This window comes from Pseudophryne corroboree, chromosome 5, assembly GCF_028390025.1.
Source record: "Pseudophryne corroboree isolate aPseCor3 chromosome 5, aPseCor3.hap2, whole genome shotgun sequence".
Classification (NCBI taxonomy): domain Eukaryota; kingdom Metazoa; phylum Chordata; class Amphibia; order Anura; family Myobatrachidae; genus Pseudophryne; species Pseudophryne corroboree.
Genome location: NC_086448.1, coordinates 325,524,102 through 325,546,686, shown reverse-complemented (window position 1 = coordinate 325,546,686; position 22,585 = coordinate 325,524,102). Strand labels below are relative to the sequence as shown.

Below are 22,585 nucleotides of genomic sequence, written 5' to 3'. Positions count from 1 at the left end.
TCAAAAAAATAGTCCCCAAACAGCACATGATGCAAAGAAAAAAAGAGGCGCAATGAGGTAGCTTTGTGACTAAGCTAAGCGACCCAAGTGGCCGACACAAACACCTGGCCCATCTAGGAGTGGCACTGCAGTTTTCTAGTGAGAGGATGAGTGCTTCCATCCATGGGCAAACGTAGGGGGGGTTCCGGTTGCCCAGAAACCCCTCTCCTCTTGGCAAGTGGCTCAAATTATGAAAACAATAGCAATGGTATATAATACAATAACTAGAGCTACCACCACATAATGCAGTTTAAGGTATAGAGCAGAGCTCCGGCACATGCCCAGTGGTAGCATCTTCTTCTACCAAGTTTGCTGTGTGAATCCTCAATCAGTACACTGGACAAGAGAGCAGCTACCAGGAAGAAAAGACAGGAGCCTTACCATGAGGTGGGAGAATGTGTGCTTAAAAAGTGCAAGACTGGTTCTATTATGTTTGTAATATTTATTTAATATGGTATGTTTAACCTTTTTTTCTGACCACTTATTTATATTATTTAAATGTGTGATACAGCCTCTACTATAGACCATCTATAGTGTTAAATATTAATACTGTATTCCATACAGTATACATTAATGTCCAGGGTCGGTACTAGGTTCTTCTAACGCTCCTCCAGACTCCCACAATTGCTCCAACGTTCCGCAGAGTTGGAGATTGTGTACTGCATTTGGAAACCCCCCTCTAGAAATCCTGCGTTTGCCACTGCCATCCTCATGTGAATCTGAACCACTAGCCATGAACATAGGCCAGGGCCTCAGCCGTTCCTTGCCACTCCGTGTCGTAAATGGCATATTGGCAAGTTTACGCTTTTCCTCAGACGCTTTTAATTTTGATTTTTGGGTCATTTTACTGAACTTTTGTTTTTTGGATTTTACATGCTCTCTACTATGACATTGGGCATCGGCCTTGGCAGACGACGTTGATGGCATTTCATCGTCTCGGACATGACTAGTGGCAGCAGCTTCAGCACGAGGTGGAAGTGGATCTTGATCTTTCCCTATTTTACCCTCCACATTTTTGTTCTCCATTTTTTAATGTGTGGAATTATATGCCAGTATCAATAGCAATGGCCTACTACTATATATACTGCGCGCAACTGAAATGCACCACAGGTATGGATGAATAGTATACTTGACGACACAGAGGTAGGTAGAGCAGTGGCCTACTGTACCGTACTGCTATATACTATATACTGGTGGTCAGCAAACTGTGCAAAACTGAAATGCACCACAGGTATGGATGGATAGTATACTTGACGACACAGAGGTAGGTAGAGCAGTGGCCTTCTGTACCGTACTGCTATATATTATATACTGGTGGTCAGCAAACTGTGCAAAACTGAAATGCACCACAGGTATGGATGGATAGTATACTTGACGACACAGAGGTAGGTAGAGCAGTGGCCTTCTGTACCGTACTGCTATATATTATATACTGGTGGTCAGCAAACTGTGCAAAACTGAAATGCACCACAGGTATGGATGGATAGTATACTTGACGACACAGAGGTAGGTAGAGCAGTGGCCTTCTGTACCGTACTGCTATATATTATATACTGGTGGTCAGCAAAATTATGCACTGTACTCCTACGATATACTACAATGCAGCACAGATATGGAGCGTTTTTCAGGCAGAGAACGTATAATACTGGTGGTCACTGGTCAGCAAAACTCTGCACTGTACTCCTCCTATATAATACTGGTGGTCCCCAGTCCCCACAATAAAGCAGTGTGAGCACAGATAAATGCAGCACACTGAGCACAGATATGGAGCGTTTTTCAGGCAGAGAACGTATAATACTGGTGGTCACTGGTCAGCAAAGCTCTGCACTGTACTCCTCCTATATAATACTGGTGGTCCCCAGTCCCCACAATAAAGCAGTGTGAGCACAGATATATGCAGCACACTGAGCACAGATATGGAGCGTTTTTCAGGCAGAGAACGTATAATACTGGTGGTCACTGGTCAGCAAAGCTCTGCACTGTACTCCTCCTATATAATACTGCTGGTCCCCAGTACCCACAATAAAGCAGTGAGCACAGATATTTGCAGCCACCTGAATAATACTGAGAGGACGCCAGCCACGTCCTCTCACTATCATTTCCAATGCACGAGTGAAAAATGGCGGCGACGCGCGGCTCCTTATATAGAATCCGAATCTCGCGAGAATCCGACAGCGGGATGATGACGTTCGGGCGCGCTCGGGTTAACCGAGCAAGGCGGAAAGATTCGAATCTGCCTCGGAACCATGTAAAATGGGTGAAGTTCGGGGGGGTTCAGATTCCGACGAACCGAACCCGCTCATCACTAATAAATATATATATATATATACACATACATACATACATACATACGTATATACATATATATATATACATACATACATATATACATATACACACACACACACATATATACACACACACACACACACACACACACACACACACATATATACACATAAATATATATATCTATACATATATGTATACACACACACACACACACACACACATACATATATATACACACACGCACATATATATACACACACACACACACACAGATATATATACACACATATACTTATATATACATATATATATACATACACACATATATAATGTATATATATTACCCATTACAATTAATTTTTTATTACGTTGGTTGGGTAGTGGGAGAAACTACATTGGTGGGGCAGTGGGCGAAATTAAGGAGACGCTGTGCGGCTCCCGTCAGCGGCTCAGCTAGAATGGAGCCACTGCCGGGGAGGGACCTGCAGATGCTGCCGGGGAGGTGAGCTGCTGCCGGGGAGGGACCCGCAATGTCACATTGTGGACATTGCTCATCGCGGCTTCGTACACACATGCCATGATGAGCAATGTCACAAGTGACATTGCTCACATTGAGCTGTCTGCACCGCCGACAGCCAACCTACAATCAACGAGCGCGTGTGTGCACATCATTGATTGGAGGGCCATACACACTAGACGATGTGTTATCGTTCATATCTGCTGCAAATATCGTGTAGTGTGTATGGCCCTTTAATGTGCAGATACTGTACATATTGACAGTCAGTATTGAATAACTACAATTTTGGACAAAATCAGCATGTTGTAGATTAAGGATCACAAAGGTGGGGTGAGTGGCAGGGTCATAAAGTTGTAATACAGTTCAGTTCTTCAATATTAAGGGCCTAATTCAAATCTGATCGCAGCAGCATATTTGTTAGCAAATGGGTAAAACCATGGGCCTGATTCAGACCTGATCGCTAGCAGGCGATTTTTGCACTGCTGCGAGCAGATAGTCGCCGCCTACAGGGGGAGTGTATTTTAGCTGTGCAAGTGTGCGAATGCATGTGTAGCAGAGCTGTGCAAACAGCAGCCCAGGACGTACTCAGCCGCTGCGATCACTTCAGTCTGTCCAGGACCGGAATTGACGTCAGGAACCCTCCCTGCAAACGCTTGGGAACGCCTGCGTTTTCCCAAACACTCCCAGAAAACGGTCAGTTGCCACCCACAAACGCCTTCTCCCTGTCAATCTCCTTGCGAACGCCCGTGCGAATGGATCCTTCGCACAAACCCATTGCTGAGTGGCGACCCGCTTTGTAGATGTGCAACGCGCCTGCGCATTTCGGTGCATATGCATGCGCAGTTTAGACCTGATTGCCCGCTGTACGAAATCGCAGCCTAGCGATCAGGTCTGAATTACCCCCTATGTGCACTGCAGGGGGGGCAGATAAAACGCGAGGAGAGAGTTAGATTTGGGTGGGGTGTGTTTAAACTGAAATCAATTGCAGTGTAAAAATAAAGCAGCCAGTATTTACCCTGCACAGAAAAAATATAACCCGCCCAAATCTAACTCTCTCTACACATATTATACTGTATCTGCCCCCCCCCCTTGCAGTGCACATGGTTTTGCCCATTTGCTAACAAATTTGCTAACAAATTTGATGTTATGATCAGATCTGAATTAGGCCCTAGGTCTTGCAAATTATGTGTACATCCATTTCAGATTAGGTAAACCACTACCTGTGGTGTACTGTAGCTGTGATGAGCCTTGTACACTCACTCACTCACTCACTCACTCACTCACTCACTCACTCACTCACTCACTCAATAGGACAACACACAAGTACACAAGGTAAATAATAACCCTTTACAGTGATGCTGTATTTTCTGAGTATATGCATTAATGTGACCTTAAATGTATTCACATCTTCATCTAAGTCATTAAAATATATAAAGAGAACTTAATACATAAAATAACACACCACAGGATATGCCCTTTCACTTATTCATTTATTTATCCATCAAAATGAGCTAACATTATATTTATTTGTCAATAAAGGAATTGGTGAAACTTCTTTGTCTTCAAGCAAGCATTTACGGCAGTGATGGGGAACCTTTGGCACTACAGCTGCTGTTGAATTACACATCCCAGCATGCCCTGCTACAGTTTTAGCATGGCCAATTAGCAAAACTGTAGCAGGGCATGATGGTATGTGTAGTTCAACAACAGCTGGAGTGACAAAAGTTCCCCATCACTGATTTATGGTAATTGCTGATTAGTCCCGCACATCAGCTTGGTTGAATTAAAGCCCCTTTCTTCCTTATAGAACTGTTTCAACTCATGGATGTTATTGAGTTTTCTTGCATACTTCAGATCCTGTCACTACATTTCTATTGGATTTCTGCTGGACTTTGACTTCGCCATTATTTGAAACTCTTCTTCTTCAACCATTTTTTTGTAGACTGACTTGTGTGTCATCTTGCTGCAATACCATACCTCCAACTGTCCTGCTTTTGGAGGGACAGCGCCATTTTTCTGTGGGCTGTAGTGTCTTGCAGGGGGGAAAGTTGGGAGGGAGCAGGAGCAGACCAGCAGTTGAACGGATGTACATGCGCACAGCATCTGTTCGTAGTATGAGGAGAGCCTGGGAGCAGCCCAGCAACTCCAGGAGAGCTGGGCATGCCCCCTGAGTGATAAAAATGGGGAGTCTGGGTGTGGGGGTGGGGAGTCCCCTTCCACCTGAGGTGACACCCTTTTTCCGGGCTACTTGGAAATGTCGGGGGATATTCAATACTCACCTCTCTGTCCAGTGCTAATTTTAATAGCTGGATCCTGCTATATCGCTTGCTCCAGGGCCGGATTAACAATGGGGCGGATGGAGCTGCAGCTCCAGGCCCCCCATTGAAAATAGGCCCACCGCAGTGTATTGGCCCAAAACCGTCGGCATTACAATGAGTCACAGTGACTCATTGTATGCTGCTGCCAGACAGTGCCGATTATGTGACAAGAACTGCCAGGCCGGGATGGAGGAGGAGCCGCTATCCCCTCTCAGCTCCTCCCCCCTGACTTTAGTTCTACTGATGAGGAGGACGGCCAGGCCACAGGGGGAGGACCGTAGGAGGGACACAGCAACGTAATGGCTGCACCACCTCCAAGCTTGTTTCCGCACCCCACACCGCGCTGGCCGCTTCCCGCACTCCACAATCCGCTGGCTGCCTCATGTGCACCCTCATCGTGCGAGCTGCCCACCGCACTGACAGCCTCCCGCGCTGGTCGCATCCCGCACCGCACACTGCTTTGGCCAGCACACCCCCAGCCGCTGCCTGCTCCTCACACCACGCTGTCGTCCCCTCCCCCCCCGTCCGGCCGTCTTCCGCACCACGGCCGCTTCTCACTTCTGCCCTGCTTCACGCTGGGCAGAAGTAAAGTCACAAAGAGCACTGCGCAACATGGAGCCACGGGAACAAACTGCAGCTGGTGCTGATGCTTGTAAGTGACTGCGCACAAACTCTCTCTCTCTCTCTCTCTCTCTCGATCCCCTCTCTCTCTCTCTCGATCCCCTCTCTCTCTCTCGATCCCCCCCCTCTCTCTCGATCCCCTCTCTCTCTCTCTCGATCCCCCCCCTCTCTCTCTCTCTCTCTCTCTCTCTCTCTCTCTCTCGATCCCCCCTCTCTTTCGATCTCTCTGCCTCTCTCTCTCTCTCTCTCTCTCTCTCTCTCTCTCTCTCTCTCTCTCTCAGGGCTACCTGTCAGAATGTATAAAAGAATATGGAACAAATGGTAATACAGGGTCCCTGGCGCATAATCCTCATAGACATATTTATACACTTAATAGTGCTAAGAAATAACCACTGTGTATATTTATAAAACACAGACGTGACATTTATTGCAGAAAAAAATATTTGAAACAATTAAAAACAATATGCAAAATGAAGCAACTTTAGTGAGGTAGATATAAGCTGGGTGCCTTAGTAAAAGTGACAGGTGCTTGATTCCATATGCATTGGGAACAGTCTCACCGTTATTTGAAGGTGCGGTGGGCTAGCTTTAAAAGATAGCTGTGGAGTCCTAGGCTGAATAGCCTGGCACCACTGCACTCAGCGTTTTTCAGCAAGACACCTCCAGCTCCAAAAGAAAACTCGCCTCACTTCTCCAAGCAACGCGTTTTGGTCGTATAATGACCTTTCTCAAGTGATGAGGCAGCATTGTCCTAATCACTGCGCTTTCAGAAAATACTATCTTTTTCATTTTGTCCAGAATATATAAAAGAGGCTACCTTTTTCAGTGTATAAAAAAGGGGGTTCTTGGTGCAATGTATATAAGGGGCTACCTGTCGAAATGTACATAAGGGGCTACCTGTTGCAGTCTATATAAGGGGCTACCTGTCGCAATGTGTATAAAAAGGGGCTCTACCTAGCACAATGTGTATAAGGGGCTGTACCTGGCATATATAAGGGGTACTACTGTGTGGTGTAATGTGACTGATAGACACTATTGTGCGGTGTAATGTGAATTGGTACAATTATGTGGCCACGCCTTTTTCGGTGAAGCCACGCCCCAATATATTTTACACACGCCTTAGGCGTGCATTATCCCTTTTTTCAATGGGGAGAGGGGATCGCCAAAGGAAACGTTCGCCCTGGGAGCCACAAGGTCTAGAACCAGCCCTGACTACAGCCTATACAGACTAGGAGGAGTAAGGAGGGTGGGGGGCACACTGACACATATACAGACTAGGAGGGGAGGCGGCACACTAATACACATAACAGACTAGGAGGGGAGCGGGGGCAAACTGACGCATATACAGATTAGGAGGGGGCACACTGATGCATATAGAGACTAAGAGGGGAGGGGAGGCACATTAATTGGTAGCGCATAGATCCCCTTTGCTGAAAGGACCTTTACCATAATACACTGGGTCAATGTCACCTGTGCCGAGTGAAGTGAGACTCCGGACCCAAAGTGTGGCGAGTGAAGCAAGCCCGTGAAGGTACAATGGAGCCAAACTAACACCCCCCCCTCCCCCCCTTCCCCAAGAAAGTAACTTACAACAAACCTAGATTGGAGAAAAAATTAAAGTGCTGTAATGGCATAAGACAACTTCCACCCACAGCTGATGTCACATCTGGGTCCTTAAGGCGCTGGGGAAATAGATTCTACCCACACTAATGCATATACAGACTAGGAGTGGAGGGGGCACACTAATGCATATACTTTTAAGGACACACTCCTTTTCAGTGGCCATGCCCCCTTTTTAGGCACACACCGCAATAATCCTGTTTCATTTCCCATACCCCCACTTCGACGACCACTGTGTATGGGTCTGTTGTTCTGCTCCTCTATTAAATGGTTGCAGGTAGGCACTAGCTATGACCTCCATAGAGATAGCACACCCATGGCACAGGCCACACACCCTATTTAGACCACCCCCACCACCGTGCTTGTCACACCACCTGCCAAGTCACACAATAGGCCCTTCATACATTTCAGCTCCAGGCCCATGTGGACCTTAATCTGGCACTGGCTTGCTCATACAATCAGTTCCAACCAATGATTGACCAGTGCCAAAACATCCCCAAACCATGCTGCCACTGTGTTTCATTGTTTGGAAGAGGTTCTTATATTGGAATACAGTGTTTGGTTTCTTATACAGTGTTTGGTTTCTTACAGTGTCCTAGGTTCTTATATTGGAAAACACTGTTTAGCCCAAACATATCATTTCTCATTTAAGCCAAAATGTTTTATTTTACAGTCTACAGCATAATATTCGAGAAGACTGACTCTATAGTAATGTTAGTTACAGCATTGTAACTGTGTTGGCATTCCTACTTTAAAAATAATGGTAAAGCATCATGTCTAAAGCTAGAAAACCGACATGGTTTCAGTGCTGTAACATTGCTACCGCATCAACATTCTTTGCCAATATTACACTGTCAAAATTTTGACTGTTGACAGCATAAGTGTCGACATATCATCAGAGGCGTATCTAGGGTAGGCCGAGTGGGGCACGTGACCTTGGCGCCTTGGCAGGCCCAGGAGAGGGGGGCGCCGCCGGCGTCCAGGGCATCATGCCCAACTCGCCCCCGTTAACCCTAAATGTGAGGGGAGGAGAGCGCAGCGTCTCCCTCCCCTCACCGCCGCTGGCAGCACTAGCAGCGCTGCCAGCAGCGCTGCTGTGTCCGGTCTCCGGCGTTAGCCAATCAGAGCTTGCGGACCGGCTCCTGATTGGCTGCCGGTCCACGAGCTCTGATTGGCTAGCGAACCGGCGCCAGACAGCCGCCGGAGACCTGGAGCGGTGAGGGGAAGGAGAGGCGCTGCGCTCTCCTCCCCTCACATAGCAACAACTTACAAATGGCCGGTAAGTGACGGGGGAAGGGGGGGGGGGGTCCGGCGGCACAGTGGGGCATGTATCTGGCACCAAATGGGGCATGTAACTGGCACTGAGTGGGGCCTGGCACTGTGGGGCATATATCTGGCACTGTGGGGCATGTATCTGGCACTGTGGGGCATGTAACTGGCACTGTGGGGCAATGTATCTGGCACTGTGGGGCAATGTATCTGGCACTGTGGGGCAATGTATCTGGCACTGTGGGGCATGTAACTGGCACTGTGGGGCAATGTAACTGGCACTGTGGGGCAATGTATCTGGCACTGTGGGGCAATGTATCTGGCACTGTGGGGCATGTATGGCACTGTGGGGCATGTATGGCACTGTGGGGCATGTATCTGGCACTGTGGGGCAATGTATCTGGCACTGTGGGGCAATGTATCTGGCACTGTGGGGCAATGTATCTGGCACTGTGGGGCAATGTAACTGGCACTGTGGGGCAATGTAACTGGCACTGTGGGGCAATGTAACTGGCACTGTGGGGCATTGTATCTGGCACTGTGGGGCAATGTAACTGGCACTAAGTGGGGCATGTATCTGGCACTGAGTGGGGCATGTATCTGGCACTGAGTGGGGCATGTATCTGACACTGTGGGGCATGTATCTGGCACTGTGGGGCAATGTATCTGGCACTGTGGGGCAATGTATCTGGCACTGTGGGGCATTGTATCCGGCACTGTGGGGCATGTATCTGGCACTGTGGGGCATGTATCTGGCACTGTGGGGCATGTATCTGGCACTGAGTGGGGCATGTATCTGGCACTGAGTGGGGCATGTATCCGGCACTGTGGGGCAATGTAACTGGCACTGTGGGGCATGTATCCGGCACTGTGGGGCAATGTAACTGGCACTGTGGGCCATTTTCAGTGGCCACACCCCTTCTGGAGCGTGGCCACACCCCTTCTGGGGTGTGGCCTCGCCCATTTTTCGCCACGCACGCCTTCTGCGCGCGCACATGCTTCTTTTTGTGTGGGTTTGTTTTTTTTGGGGGGGCGCCATTTTCCATCTTCCTCTGGGCTCCGAAAACCCTAGTTACGCCTCTGCATATCATACCAATGCAGCCTTGCTGTACTGAACTTATAGTAAAAAACACAGACACATTTCTTGAGTAAATGTTAGCTTTTATTACAGCTATTAAACGGAATTGAAATGATCCTTTCAGAACATTCAGTAACAAAGTAAAAATTATTTTTTCTCATTACTACTATTTATTTACATTATATTCATTTTATTATTTCTGTTTGGATTAGCACCTCTTCAGATGCATTCATATTAAATAGATAGTCACCTGTGGCAGCTGGGATCATTCTAGCCTTTGAGGGTAATGTAATACGGTGTGAGAATCAGAAAGTGAGAGATCTTGTGAATGTTACTGTTATTTTAAAGTGGCAATCCTTTACATGGCAAAATGAACTTGGTTTTGCCATGTAAATGATTGCCACTTAAAAAAAAAGCAGGAAAACTCTCACAAAATCTCTCACTGTCTGATTCTGACACCCTATTACAGTACATTCCACCCAGGGGCGGATCCAGAACAAAATGACAGGGGGGGCACCATTACAGGGAAAGAGGGGGTTGGGGTATTCTTTTATGTGCGCCAAAGGCACACGCGCTCTTGGAAAAGTGGGTGTGGATCCGCAACAAGGGTCATGGCCTCAAAAGCAATGCCCTATCCACAAGCCATGCCCTCATTTTCATCACATCTTCTAACCCTTTCTCATCCGTTCCAAAGCTCATGCCTACCTTTTCCTCATCAGTCCTCACCCAGTCCCCTCACCAGTCACAGCCAGGCTCCCCTTCCCAGCCTCTAGACTCTGAGTAACCGTCCTCTCTTCCACCTCCTGACCCCTTTTCCAGCACCCACCACTGCTCAGCTCCTCACCTTAATCTCAGACTGCTTTTCTGTATACACGGAGAGGCAGTGGGCGACTTAGAGTATGATGGAGAGAGGTAGTGGGTGACAGGAAGAGGGTGGAAGAAGAGAAAGGTGACAGGGAGAAATAGTGTGAGATGGATAGGCAGCGGATGATAGGAAAGGGTGACGGCAAAAGACAGTGGGTGATGGGGAGAGGCAGTAAGTGACAGGGAGAGGGTGACAGGGAAAGGCAGTGGGTACCAAGGTAAAGCAGGGGGTGACGGGGAGAGGGTGATGCCTTGCAGAGTCAGAGGATGACAGGAGAGGCTGACAGGGATATAGTGACTCAGGGGAGAAGCAGAGGGTGAGGGTACGGGGAGAGACATAGAGGCAGTGGGTGACAGGGAGAGGCAGTGGATAGATAAGAACCCCTTGGCCCATCTATTCTGTCCTTGTACATGCACTATTATACACTAGAGTTCATTTTTGTCACAAGCCAATTTATTAACCAGTATATTTTTGGATTGTGGGAGAAAACCAGAGGATACCCACGCAAGTACGGGGAGAATATACAAGCTCCACACAGGGAATGGATCCCAAGTGCTCAGAGGCAGTAATGCTAACCACTACACCATCTGTACTGCCCGATGCAGCGAGCACATTACTATCCCCAGTACGTTGCCCCCCCCCCCTTCAAGGAGTGCAGCAAGCATATACCCCTCACTAGTGGACCAGTAATTTCCGCACCCAGAGCAGCACAGTGAGCACATACCCCCAACCCAGTAAAGGAGGGAATGTGCCCCCATTCAGGTGCTGTAGCTAAAAAAAAAAAAAATGAGTGTGTGTGTGTATATATATATATATACACACACACACATATATATATATATATATATATATATATATATATAGATACATATATATATATATATACACACACACACATATATATATATATATATATATATATATACACACACACACATATATATGTATATATATTAAGGCTGGGCAAGTTAACGCGATAATATCGCGTTAACGCATTAACTAATTAACGGGCGACAATTATTTTAACGCTGCGCACCGGCAGCTGCCTTGGAAGGATAGAGGCTAAGCCGCGGCGCTATTCTAACTACAATGCCGTCCGTGAGCCAATCGGAGGTCACGGACCGGCAGCCAATCAGGAGCTGCCATTTGGCAGCTCCTGATTGGCTGCCAGCCCGTGACCTCCGATTGTCTCACGGACGGCATTGTAGTTAGAATAGCGTTGCAGCTCTGTTCCTCCATGCCGTGGCTGCCTGGCAGTTCGCAGGCAGCTGGCCCTGTCCCGATCTTTGCTGCTGCCTCCCGGGTCCCCTCAAAATGTAAGTTTTGTAGAATGCAGGGGGGAGGAATGGGCAGCAGTGCAAGTACGCGGGAACTTAGATATCTGGCACTGGGGGGGGGGGGGGATGTATACCTGGCACTGGGAGCATATCTGGCACTGGGGGGACTTGTGTACCTGGCACTGGGGTATATCTGGCACTGGGGGCATATCTTGCCCTGGGGGGATATCTGGCACTGGGGGGCATGTATACCTGGCACTGGGGGCTTATCTGGCACTGGGGGATATCTGGCCCTGGGGGGACTTGTCTACCTGGCACTGGGGGATATCTGGCACTGGGGGCATATCTGGCACTGGGAGGACATGTGTACCTGGCACTGGGGGCATATCTGGCACTGGGGGGGACATGTGTATCTGGCACTGGGGGCATATCTGGCCCTAGGGGGATATCTGGCACTGGGGGACGTGTATACCTGGCACTGGGGGTATATCTGTCACTGGGGGGCATGTATACCTGGCACTGGGGGTACATCTGTCACTGGGGGGCATGTATACCTGGCCCTGGGGGCTTATCTGGCACTGGGGGGACATTTGTGGTGCATACAGTAGTTAGCTGCAGGCAGCCATGGAGACCGTGACAGCGCCGGTGCCATTTCAAGTGTATTGCTGGCCACCAGCGAGCCAATCGGAACTCGAGTACTGGCAGCCAACCAGGAGCGCAATACACTACTTTTGAATTCATTATTGAATCTTGCGCATAACAATGCGATTAATCGCGATTAATCTGAGAAAATCATGCGATTAATCGCGATTAGAAATTTTAATCGTTGCCCACCACTAATATATATATATATCTATCCTGTCACACTGAGGGGGAGTGAGCAGCAGTCAGATTGAAGAAATACATGGCCTCCCCTGCCATCCCCTGGTCCGGTGCACCCCCCCAGCGCAGCAGCACGGTCATCTCACCTTGAGTGATTACAGTTGGATGGCGGCGGCGGCAGTGATCTCCGGGCACAGGAGAGACTGGTGGCCGCTCAGACGCCTGAGTTTCCGGAAGTGCCTCTCACTGCTCTGTGAGGGTGCCCGCCGCGGCCGCGCTGTGTCCTGACAGTGAATGTCAGAGCGCAGCCGCGGCAGCAGCCAGCCGCTCAAACCGCTGGACCACCAAGGTAGATGCGGCCGGGGGAGCATTATTTGAATGATCTCCTAAACGTGCCTTGGTGCCCCCCCGCTGAATCCGCCACTGATTCCACCCATGGTTTGAGAATGTGCATGAAAAAGGAATGAGGGACCTGGAAGGGCTTGTAAAGTAAATCCAAGCCCGGGCCAAGCAATAGAATAACCATAGCATCTTACAGAGTCATATAAATTGCCTTCGAAAAGCTATTCTTTAAATCACTAGTGGAGAACATGGTGTCAAAGTGTGACTGTTTCTAAAACATATTTAAGCAGTAACTTTCTTTTTTTTTACCCTAAGGTTAACAACCCATAATGCATCTAGAGCCTTTATTCCTCTTTGTAGCTAACCCCCTGTTAGATTTTATAAGGTTTTCTGAAATACAATTGAATTTCTTCTGCTTTGTAACTCTTGGCCTAGCATGAAAGTCACTGCAGGATGTAAGGACAGATTTGTGAACACTAGAGTTTTAAGGCTTGTGCATCTGTACTCTCTGTAGCTTTATGGAAATACAGGGAATAAATGTTTCTCTCTAGGGAGCAATTTGCTCCATTTTAAACTAGCTGCTTATATTATTTGCTTATTTATTTAGTATCTGTCATGCTGGCATCATTTTAGAATCTGCTTGTTATTTCAGCACATATATTTTAGTATGCGGAACTGCTGCATATTTATGGCTGAAATAAATGTAAGACTCCCAATTGTGCCATATTTCAGCTGTGCATGTAGGAAATTAAATGCAGCATTATTTGTTGTCTTTCTCAACTGAGACCATTGCACAAAAAAAACAACAACAACCCATAGGCACATTTTGGGTTGATTTACAAAGTATTTATTTTTCGGGGACTGCCATGGTCAAATGAAATTTGTAAAGAAACTTACAACTGAAATTTAAAGACAGAAGGAGTAACAGGTCTATTTACTAAGCCTTGGATGGAGATAAAGTCAACGGAGATAAAGTACCAGCCAATCGGCTCCTGTCATTTTTCAAACCCAGCGTGTGATATGACAGTTAGGAGGTGATTGGCTGGTACTTTATCTCCGTTGACTTTATCTCCATCCAAGGCTTAGTAAATAGACCCTCAAGTCATTTAAACTGTATCAAATCCATTATGTATGCTATGGTTATATTAACATGCTAAAGTCAAATGACAATAAAATAATAATAATATGTGGTGCCCATGAGGAGTAACGGTAAGTCAGTCACATGTGCTTACAGTATAATAGTAATTGTTAACACCATACTTGCCTACCCTCCTGGAATGGCTGGGAGGCTCCCGAAAATCGGGTGCCCCTCCCGACACCCTGGAAAGGTGGGCAAGTCTCCCATAGCACGCAGCTACCTTGCATCCCCTCTCGGCTGCACACTTGCAGAGCACAAGTGGGTGGTCCAAGGGTACCCCATGATGCGATTCCTGCTAAATCGCGCCATCTTAACCCCCCTCCCACACACACACACACACACACACACACACACACACACACACACACACACACACACACACTGTGCAGTGCTTGTAATATCAGCACTGTATAGTGTAAACATGGCCACAGTGACGCAACCGCAAGCTCCACGCCCCCTGTGCTGACTAAACTACATAGCCACGCCTCCATGTGACTATCTGCTGCTTAAGTGGTAGAGGGGGTATCCCTGTGTTTGTGGGCCAGGTTATGGGTAGAGGTCGGTGATATAGGAGTTGCCGGTTAGCGAGGTAACCAACCTCAGGATAGGTATGTGATCGGGGCAATGTCAGCACTGCACTTTTCTCTAACGTCCTAGTGGATGCTGGGACTCCGTCAGGACCATGGGGAATAGCGGGCTCCGCAGGAGACAGGGCACATCTAAATAAAGCTTTTAGGATCACATGGTGCGTACTGGCTCCTCCCCCTATGACCCTCCTCCAAGCCTCAGTTAGGTTTTTGTGCCCGTCCGAGAAGGGTGCAATCTAGGTGGCTCTCCTAAAGAGCTGCTTAGAAAAAGTTTTTTTAGGTTTAAATCTCAGTGAATCCTGCTGGCAACAGGATCACTGCATCGAGGGACTTAGGGGAGAGATTTCCAACTCACCTGCGTGCAGGATGGATTGGAGTCTTAGGCTACTGGACACTTAGCTCCAGAGGGAGTCGGAACACAGGTCCTCCTGGGGTTCGTCCCGGAGCCGCGCCGCCGATCCCCCTTACAGACGCTGAAGACGGAGGTCCGGAAAGCAGGCGGCAGAAGACTCCTCAGTCTTCATGAAGGTAGCGCACAGCACTGCAGCTGTGCGCCATTGTTGCTACACGTCTCACTGATTCAGTCACGGAGGGTGCAGGGCGCTGCTGGGGGCGCCCTGGGCAGCAATATTAAATACCTTTAGTGGCAAAATAAATACATCACATATAGCCATTAAGGCTATATGTATGTATTTAACCCAGGCCAGTTTTCTTAAAACCCGGGAGAAAAGCCCGCCGAAAAAGGGGCGGAGCTTATTCTCCTCAGCACTCAGCGCCATTTTCCTGCTCAGCTCCGCTGGTGAGGAAGGCTCCCAGGACTCTCCCCTGCACTGCACTACAGAAACAGGGTAACAAAGAGAAGGGGGGCATAATTTGGCGATATTGATATATTAAAAGCGCTTATATCAAAAACAACACCTTCTAGGGTTGTTTATATACATTTATAGCGTTTTTGGTGTGTGCTGGCAAACTCTCCCTCTGTCTCCCCAAAGGGCTAAGAGGGTCCTGTCTTCGATTAGAGCATTCCCTGTGTGGCTGCTGTGTGTCGGTACGTGTGTGTCGACATGTATGAGGACGATGTTGGTGTGGAGGCAGAGCAATTGCCGGTAATGGTGATGTCACCCCCTAGGGAGTCGACACCGGAATGGATGGCTTTAGTTATGGAATTACGTGATAATGTTAGCACATTACAAAAGTCAGTTGACGAAATGAGACGGACGGAAAACCAGTTAGTACCGGCTCAGGCGTCTCAGACACCGTCAGGGGCTGTAAAACGTCCCTTACCTCAGTCAGTCGACACGGGTACCGACACAGATGAATCTAGTGTCGACGGTGAAGAAACAAACGTATTTTCCAATAGGGCCACACGTTATATGATCACGGCAATGAAGGAGGCTTTGCAGATCTCTGATACTGCTGGTACCTCAAAAAGGGGTATTATGTGGGGGGTGAAAAAACTACCTGTAGCTTTTCCTGAATCAGAGGAATTGAATGACGTGTGTGACGAAGCGTGGGTTAACCCAGATAGAAAACTGCTAATTTCCAAGAAGTTATTGGCATTATACCCTTTCCCACCAGAGGTTAGGGCGCGCTGGGAAACACCCCCTAGGGTGGATAAGACGCTCACACGTTTATCAAAGCAAGTGGCGTTGCCGTCTCCTGATACGGCCGCCCTCAAGGATCCAGCAGATAGGAGGCTGGAAACTACACTGAAGAGTATATACACACATACTGGTGTTATACTGCGACCGGCAGTAGCCTCAGCCTGGATGTGCAGTGCTGGGGTAGTGTGGTTGGATTCTCTGACTGAAAATATTGATACCCTGGATAGGGACAGTATTTTATTGACTCTAGAGCAATTAAAGGATGCTTTTCTTTATATGCGAGATGCTCAGAGGGATATTTGTACTCTAGCATCAAGAGTAAGCGCGATGTCCATATCTGCCAGAAGAAGTTTATGGACGCGACAGTGGTCAGGTGATGCGGATTCCAAAAGGCATATGGAAGTATTGCCATATAAAGGAGAGGAATTATTTGGGGTCGGTCTTTCGGACCTGGTGGCCACGGCAACTGCCGGCAAATCCACTTTTTTACCTCAGACCCCCTCCCAACAGAAAAAGACACCGTCTTTTCAGCCGCAGTCCTTTCGCTCCTATAAAAACAAGCGACCAAAAGGACAGTCTTATCTGCCGCGAGGCAGAGGAAAGGGTAAGAGAGGGCAGCAAGCAGCCCCTGCCCAGGACCAGAAGCCCGCCCCGGGTTCTACAAAGCCATCAGCATGACGCTGGGGCTTTACAAGCGGACTCAGGAGCGGTGGGGGGTCGACTCAAGATTTTCAGCAATCAGTGGGCTCGCTCACAAGTGGACCCGTGGATCCTGCAGATAATATCTCAGGGTTACATGTTGGAGTTCGAAAGGTCTCCCCCTCGCCGGTTCCTAAAGTCTGCTTTACCAACGTCTCCCTCAGAAAGGACGTCTGTTTTGGAAGCCATTCACAAGCTGTATTCTCAGCAGGTGATAGTCAAGGTACCCCTCCTACAACAGGGAAAGGGGTATTATTCCACACTATTTGTGGTACCGAAGCCGGACGGTTCGGTAAGACCTATTCTAAACCTGAAATCCTTGAACCTGTACATACAGAAATTCAAGTTCAAGATGGAGTCACTCAGAGCAGTGATAGCGAATCTGGAAGAAGGGGACTTCATGGTGTCCCTGGACATAAAAGATGCTTATCTGCATGTCCCAATTTACCCCTCACACCAAGGGTATCTCAGGTTCGTGATACAAGACTGTCATTATCAGTTTCAAACGCTGCCGTTTGGTTTGTCCACGGCCCCTCGGGTCTTTACCAAGGTAATGACCGAAATGATGGTTCTTCTACGAAGAAAAGGCGTATTAATTATCCCTTACTTGGACGATCTCCTGATAAGGGCAAAGTCCAGAGAACAGCTGGAAGTCGGTGTAGCACTAACCCAGGTAGTGCTTCAGCAACACGGGTGGATTCTGAATCTTCCAAAATCTCAATTGACCCCGACAACTCGTCTGCTGTTCCTGGGAATGATTCTGGACACGGTTCAGAAAAAGGTGTTTCTCCCGGAGGAGAAAGCAAGGGAGTTATCCGAACTTGTCAGGAACCTCCTAAAACCAGGAACTGTGTCAGTACATCAATGCACAAGAGTCCTGGGAAAGATGGTGGCTTCTTACGAAGCGATTCCATTCGGCAGATTCCATGCACGGACATTTCAGTGGGATCTGCTGGACAAATGGTCCGGATCGCATCTGCACATGCATCAGCGGATAACACTGTCACCAAGAACAAGGTTGTCTCTCCTGTGGTGGTTGCAGAGTGCCCATCTGTTAGAGGGCCGCAGATTCGGCATACAGGACTGGGTCCTGGTGACTACGGATGCCAGCCTACGAGGCTGGGGAGCAGTCACACAGGGAAGAAACTTCCAGGGCGTGTGGTCAAACCTGGAGATGTCCCTTCACATAAATATACTGGAGCTAAGAGCGATCTACAATGCTCTAAGCCTGGCAAAATCGCTGCTTCAGGGTCAGCCGGTGTTGATCCAGTCGGACAACATCACGGCAGTCGCCCACGTAAACCGACAAGGCGGCACGAGAAGCAGAAGAGCAATGACAGAAGCTGCAAGGATTCTGCGCTGGGCGGAGAATCATGTCATAGCACTGTCAGCAGTGTTCATCCCGGGAGTGGACAACTGGGAAGCAGACTTCCTCAGCAGACACGACCTTCACCCGGGAGAGTGGGGACTTCATCCAGAAGTCTTCCACATGATTGTGAACCGTTGGGAAAGACCAAAGGTGGACATGATGGCGTCTCGCCTCAACAAAAAATTGGACAGATATTGCGCCAGGTCAAGAGACCCTCAGGCAATAGCTGTGGACGCTCTGGTAACACCGTGGGTGTACCAGTCAGTGTATGTGTTCCCTCCTCTGCCTCTCATACCAAAGGTACTGAGAATTATACGGAAAAGAGGAGTAAGAACAATACTGGTGGCTCCGGACTGGCCAAGAAGAACTTGGTATCCGGAACTTCAAGAGATGCTCACGGAGGATCCATGGCCTCTACCTCTAAGAAGGGATCTGCTTCAGCAGGGACCTTGTATGTTCCAAGACTTACCGCGTCTGCGTTTGACGGCATGGCGGTTGAACGCCGGATTCTAAAAGAAAAGGGCATTCCAGAGGAAGTTATTCCTACCTTGATTAAGGCTAGAAAGGAAGTGACTGTACAACATTATCACCGCATTTGGCGAAAATATGTTGCGTGGTGTGATGCCAAGAAGGCTCCAACGGAAGAATTTCAATTGGGTCGATTCTTACATTTCCTGCAAGCAGGATTGTCTATGGGCCTAAAATTGGGGTCCATTAAAGTTCAAATTTCGGCCTTATCAATCTTCTTCCAGAAGGAATTGGCATCAGTGCCTGAAGTACAAACTTTTGTCAAAGGTGTACTACATATACAACCCCCAATAGTGCCTCCAGTGGCACCGTGGGATTTGAACGTAGTTTTGAATTTTCTCAAATCTCATTGGTTTGAGCCTCTAAAATCGGTAGATTTAAAATACCTTACATGGAAGGTAACCATGCTATTGGCCCTGGCTTCAGCCAGGAGAGTTTCAGAGTTGGCGGCTTTATCATTCAAAAGCCCATATCTGATTTTCCATTCGGACAGGGCAGAACTGCGGACACGTCCTAATTTTCTCCCTAAGGTGGTTTCGGCTTTTCACTTGAACCAGCCTATTGTGGTGCCTGCGGCTACTAGCGACTTGGAGGACTCCAAGTTACTGGACGTTGTCAGAGCATTAAAAATATATATTTCAAGGACAGCTGGAGTCAGAAAATCTGACTCGTTGTTTATATTGTATGCACCCAACAAGATGGGTGCTCCTGCGTCTAAACAGACGATTGCACGTTGGATCTGTAGCACAATCCAACTTGCACATTCTGTGGCAGGCCTGCCACAGCCTAAATCTGTAAAGGCCCACTCCACAAGGAAAGTGGGCTCATCTTGGGCGGCTGCCCGAGGGGTCTCGGCATTACAACTTTGCCGAGCAGCTACGTGGTCAGGGGAGAACACGTTTGTAAAATTTTACAAATTTGATACTCTGGCTAAGGAGGACCTGGAGTTCTCTCATTCGGTGCTGCAGAGTCATCCGCACTCTCCCGCCCGTTTGGGAGCTTTGGTATAATCCCCATGGTCCTGACGGAGTCCCAGCATCCACTAGGACGTTAGAGAAAATAAGAATTTACTTACCGATAATTCTATTTCTCATAGTCCGTAGTGGATGCTGGGCGCCCATCCCAAGTGCGGATTGTCTGCAATACTTGTACATAGTTATTGTTACAAAGATCGGGTTATTACTATTGTTGTGAGCCATCTTTTCAGAGGCTACTTCGTTTTTTGTTATCATACTGTTAACTGGATTCAGATCACAAGTTGTACGGTGTGATTGGTGTGGCTGGTATGAGTCTTACCCGGGATTCAAGATCCTTCCTTATTGTGTACGCTCGTCCGGGCACAGTACCTAACTGAGGCTTGGAGGAGGGTCATAGGGGGAGGAGCCAGTACGCACCATGTGATCCTAAAAGCTTTATTTAGATGTGCCCTGTCTCCTGCGGAGCCCGCTATTCCCCATGGTCCTGACGGAGTCCCAGCATCCACTACGGACTATGAGAAATAGAATTATCGGTAAGTAAATTCTTATTTTATGCCGTCTAAGGTAAAGGCAAAAGGTTATGTTAATCTTTACTTCAGCTAAGAATTATAAGTCCACAAAAGAAGGGAGGTGAATACTGTATACTTTTACTTCAATAGTGCAGTAATTACAAACTGGTAGATAACACAGTGTTCTCCCTGGAAATATTTTCCAGCCAGGTGTATAAAGAAGTAGCCGAGAGGGGCCTTCACAATAATACGTTTTTATACAGTGCCCAGATACTGTCCAATTGCTTTTAGGATGCAAATAATTTATTTGAACTGCTCCCAGATATTGTCCCCACTTGCTGGCACCACAGATATTTTTTTAACAGTTCCCAGATACTATCCCTACTTGCAGACCCGGCCTTAGGCATAGGCAAACTAGGCAAATGCCTAGGGCATTTGGTATGCTTAGGGGCACCAGCAGCTTCTGCTGATTAAAATGGTATGCAGCATGCCTATATTCTGTGTGTGACTGCAGCTGTATCTGCATACGAAATGCTACGTTGCAGTGTATTCCTGGAAATCACTGTAATGAAGCATTTCGTATGCAGATACAGCCACAGTCGCACACAGAATATAGGCATGCTGCATATAATTTTAATCAGCAGAAGCTGCTTGTGCATCCTAGCCACATAGCAATGCAAATAATATGATGCATTTTCATAAACAAAAGGCACCCAACGTTAGCAGAGCTGACAGCTGACTTATGCCAGGCATCTCCTGCAGAACTAGCGGCGGTGCTAGGGGGCACCAGCCAAAATCTTGCCTAGGGCATCATATTGGTTAGGGCTGGCTCTGCCTACTTGCTGGCTTACTCGAGGATACAGAGAACAGAGAGTGGACGCAGGAGGACCACTCTCTTTAATATGCTCTGGTGACTGTTCCCGGATGGACAACTCGCCCTTGCTTTTATTCAGGGGGAGGGATCTCTGCAGGGGCGTAGCTAAACCTTTGGGGGCCCCATAGCACAATCTCCACAAGGACCCCAGCGCCCTGCGCGCGCCCCCCCCCCCCCCCTCGGCCACAGACTACTTACGTAGGGCTCAGTCCCTCAACCTCTTTCCTCCGATCCGATGGTGGACAGACAGTGGGTGGAGCCGGCGTGTGGGCGGCATGGTGGGTGGAGCCGGCATGTGGGTGGAGCCGGCGTGCGGGCGGCGTGCTGGCTACTCTGCAGGACCACCCGGCCTTGCTCTGTTCTCTCTCCTCACTGACTTAAACAGGGAGGAGGCAGGGCTGTGGTCCGGGGATGTCCCTGCAAGTACAGCCGCGCTTCCTCCCAGCATCTGACTGTGAGGAGAGATGGAGCGGCCAGGAGAGAAGGTAAATAAAAAGCAGCACAAATAGGTGCAGGGAGAGTGCAGGGCCCCGGAGGCAGCCAGGGCCCCATAGCAGCTGCACTCCCTGCATCTATGGTAGCTACGCCCTTGGATCTCTGCCCTCCAGCCAGATGCTGCCCTGCACTGTGACAGAGCCAAGCTGGCGGGGGCAGGGAATATTAAACATGTTTAAAAATCCTGATTCCCTTATCCTGACTGTTTTCGGGGAATCTGGCAAAGAGAGAGAAGGGATGAATGGACGAGTATACAGTAAATGGGAAACTATTTCAATACAGTGTTGCAATGCTAGTTACTGTATATGTTATATTCCTGTAAATACATTAAAGTTATTTATTTTTTTCTTCTTATCTCTTGATAGCTTTGTCATAAATTGTACGAAGTTATGACCAAATTAGGAGACCAACATGCTGATAAGGCCTTTACTATTCAAGGAGCACCAAGGTATGTAACTATATGCAAATTAAGAAAAATACTATGATGATTAATGCCAATAAGTTTTTTTGGTGCATCCCACATACACTAACTGTTATAGGTAAGAAAGAAGAAGGAGGTGTGTGAAATTTTATATACTGTAGTACTTTTGCCCACTGGCTCTGGCAGATCATTGGGGCTGTTTGCCTTTGGATAAATCAGATAAGCAAAGCTTCTAAAATTCCATCTATAACTAACTAAATGTTCAGTTATGAATAAAATCATCCTTTAAGTGGAATCCCCTACCTACAACTGAAAGAAAACCTA

The 22,585-nt window shown here is 48.0% G+C and overlaps 1 protein-coding gene across 1 annotated transcript in view; it reads left to right on the top strand.

Annotated features, from left to right (window-relative positions):
- The window catches only part of AMPH (amphiphysin), a 418,422-nt gene that overhangs the window by 329,655 nt on the left and 66,182 nt on the right, over positions 1-22,585 (top strand). The window contains exon 9 of the mRNA XM_063922528.1: positions 22,206-22,288. Within this exon, the coding sequence (XP_063778598.1) occupies positions 22,206-22,288 (83 nt within the window). The remainder of the gene's footprint in view (positions 1-22,205; positions 22,289-22,585) is intronic.